This window comes from Poecilia latipinna, unplaced genomic scaffold (assembly GCF_001443285.1).
Source record: "Poecilia latipinna isolate Pla-1442-1.1 unplaced genomic scaffold, P_latipinna-1.0 Scaffold5161, whole genome shotgun sequence".
NCBI lineage: Eukaryota > Metazoa > Chordata > Actinopteri > Cyprinodontiformes > Poeciliidae > Poecilia > Poecilia latipinna.
The window spans coordinates 6,455-8,000 of NW_015117777.1; the positions used below are offsets into that span (position 1 = coordinate 6,455).

General features: G+C 33.4%; 1 protein-coding gene across 1 annotated transcript in view; it reads left to right on the forward strand.

Annotated features, from left to right (window-relative positions):
- Positions 1 to 187: 187 nt before the first annotated feature.
- Positions 188 to 1,546, forward strand: part of LOC106943334 (B-cell receptor CD22-like) — a gene marked incomplete at its 5' end in the record, with an annotated part of 7,444 nt that continues 6,085 nt past the window's right edge. The window contains one exon of the mRNA XM_015026641.1: positions 188 to 556. Coding sequence (XP_014882127.1) covers positions 188 to 556 — 369 coding nt within the window. The remainder of the gene's footprint in view (positions 557 to 1,546) is intronic.

Sequence of the window (1,546 nt, forward strand, 5' to 3'; positions counted from 1 at the left end):
CTCTTTTTTCATTTCCTTGTTTTTAGGGGATTACTTGTTTAATTTTAGTCTAAAATATTTGATTCTGACTTTGCTGAAATGCTCTATAAGTAACATGATGCAGCTGAACTGCAGTTTGTTGATCATGAAGTTTCTCTGCTGACAGATTTTGCTCCACATTATGTTCATCTATAGTCTGTTTTTACAGGTGTTAATGCTGAACCTTGTCGTCGTCAAACAGTGGGCTTTGTCATTAAAGCACCAAATCCCATTGAAGCACTGAGTGGATCGTGTTTGCATGTCCCATGTAGCTTCACTTTTCAAAAAGGAGAAAACGATTTTAACAATGGAGGAAAAGCCTCTGCCAAATGGATTCCAAGTACTAAGAGTATTTTTGACATCAGTCAGGGAGTTAATAACCATGAAATAAATATTGTTGGAAACATAAATCAGAAAAACTGCACCACTGTGTTTTCTGGTATCAAGACAACACAAGAAACCAAATACTTCCTCAGAGTCCAGAGAGGTGAATACAAGGCAACAGCTTGTTCTGCTTCTCTTCAGATAAAAGTTCAAGGTAAGACTTTTACTCTGCACACCTTCACAAAGTTATAGAAATAAATTGGTCCTGACTTTGATTTAATTAACCTTCATTTTACCTGTTTATCTTTATATTTTATGTTTATTTTATATTCTATAATACAGTATAGTTTATGGTCCAATATCATTAAATTCTGAAGACACATGTTCAGTTTTTGTTCATAAAGACAAAATCTTCTGAAGTATGACCTTGAAGCATTTTGGGGTTTTTATACTTTATATGAAACCCAATAGTTATTCTGGTGTTTCTGATCATTTCAGATCAAATTTACAGTCAGGTTTCACACATCCTTTTTTCATCGACTCTGCAGTAAATATTAATGCATGAATAAATGCTTAATCACATTGGAAAAGATGCCTTAACTAAAAGCAGAATCGAAACTTTCTGGCTGTTTTTTTTCTAATGGCTTCAGCCAATTTTATTTTTACTAAAACAAAATTTTAGGCAGGTATTTACAGGTCAAGCAAGGGTCACTGCAGGCTGGCAAAGGACAATGATCTAATCTTCAGATCTAATTTATACTTTAGAATAATGTCAGACAATATAAACATAGTGATTTAGTACATAGTTATTTACTTGCCCTAAATAGATACATTTCTGACACATTGTATTATTGGAGTCCTAAATATGTACTCAGTTGATGCTCTTTATTATCAAGACACATTGTTTAAATGCTGTTCAGAACAATATAGAGGAATCATGTCTTTGTGATTTCAAATGCACAGGAAGATTAGCTGGTCATTTATCTGCTTTAGTCGTGTCCAGTTTGTCCCAGTTGGTTGTACTTATCTAAACTACTGAGTCACAGCTTTTTCCACATATTCCTGATCTCTTAAACTGGAGCTTAAACATGTATTCATACCCCTCTACAGATACCTGGGTCCCATGTTAAATTATAATTCCTCTAACTCTAATCATTGACATGTTAAAAACTTGTGTTAAATGTTTTGTCTTAAGACATATGTA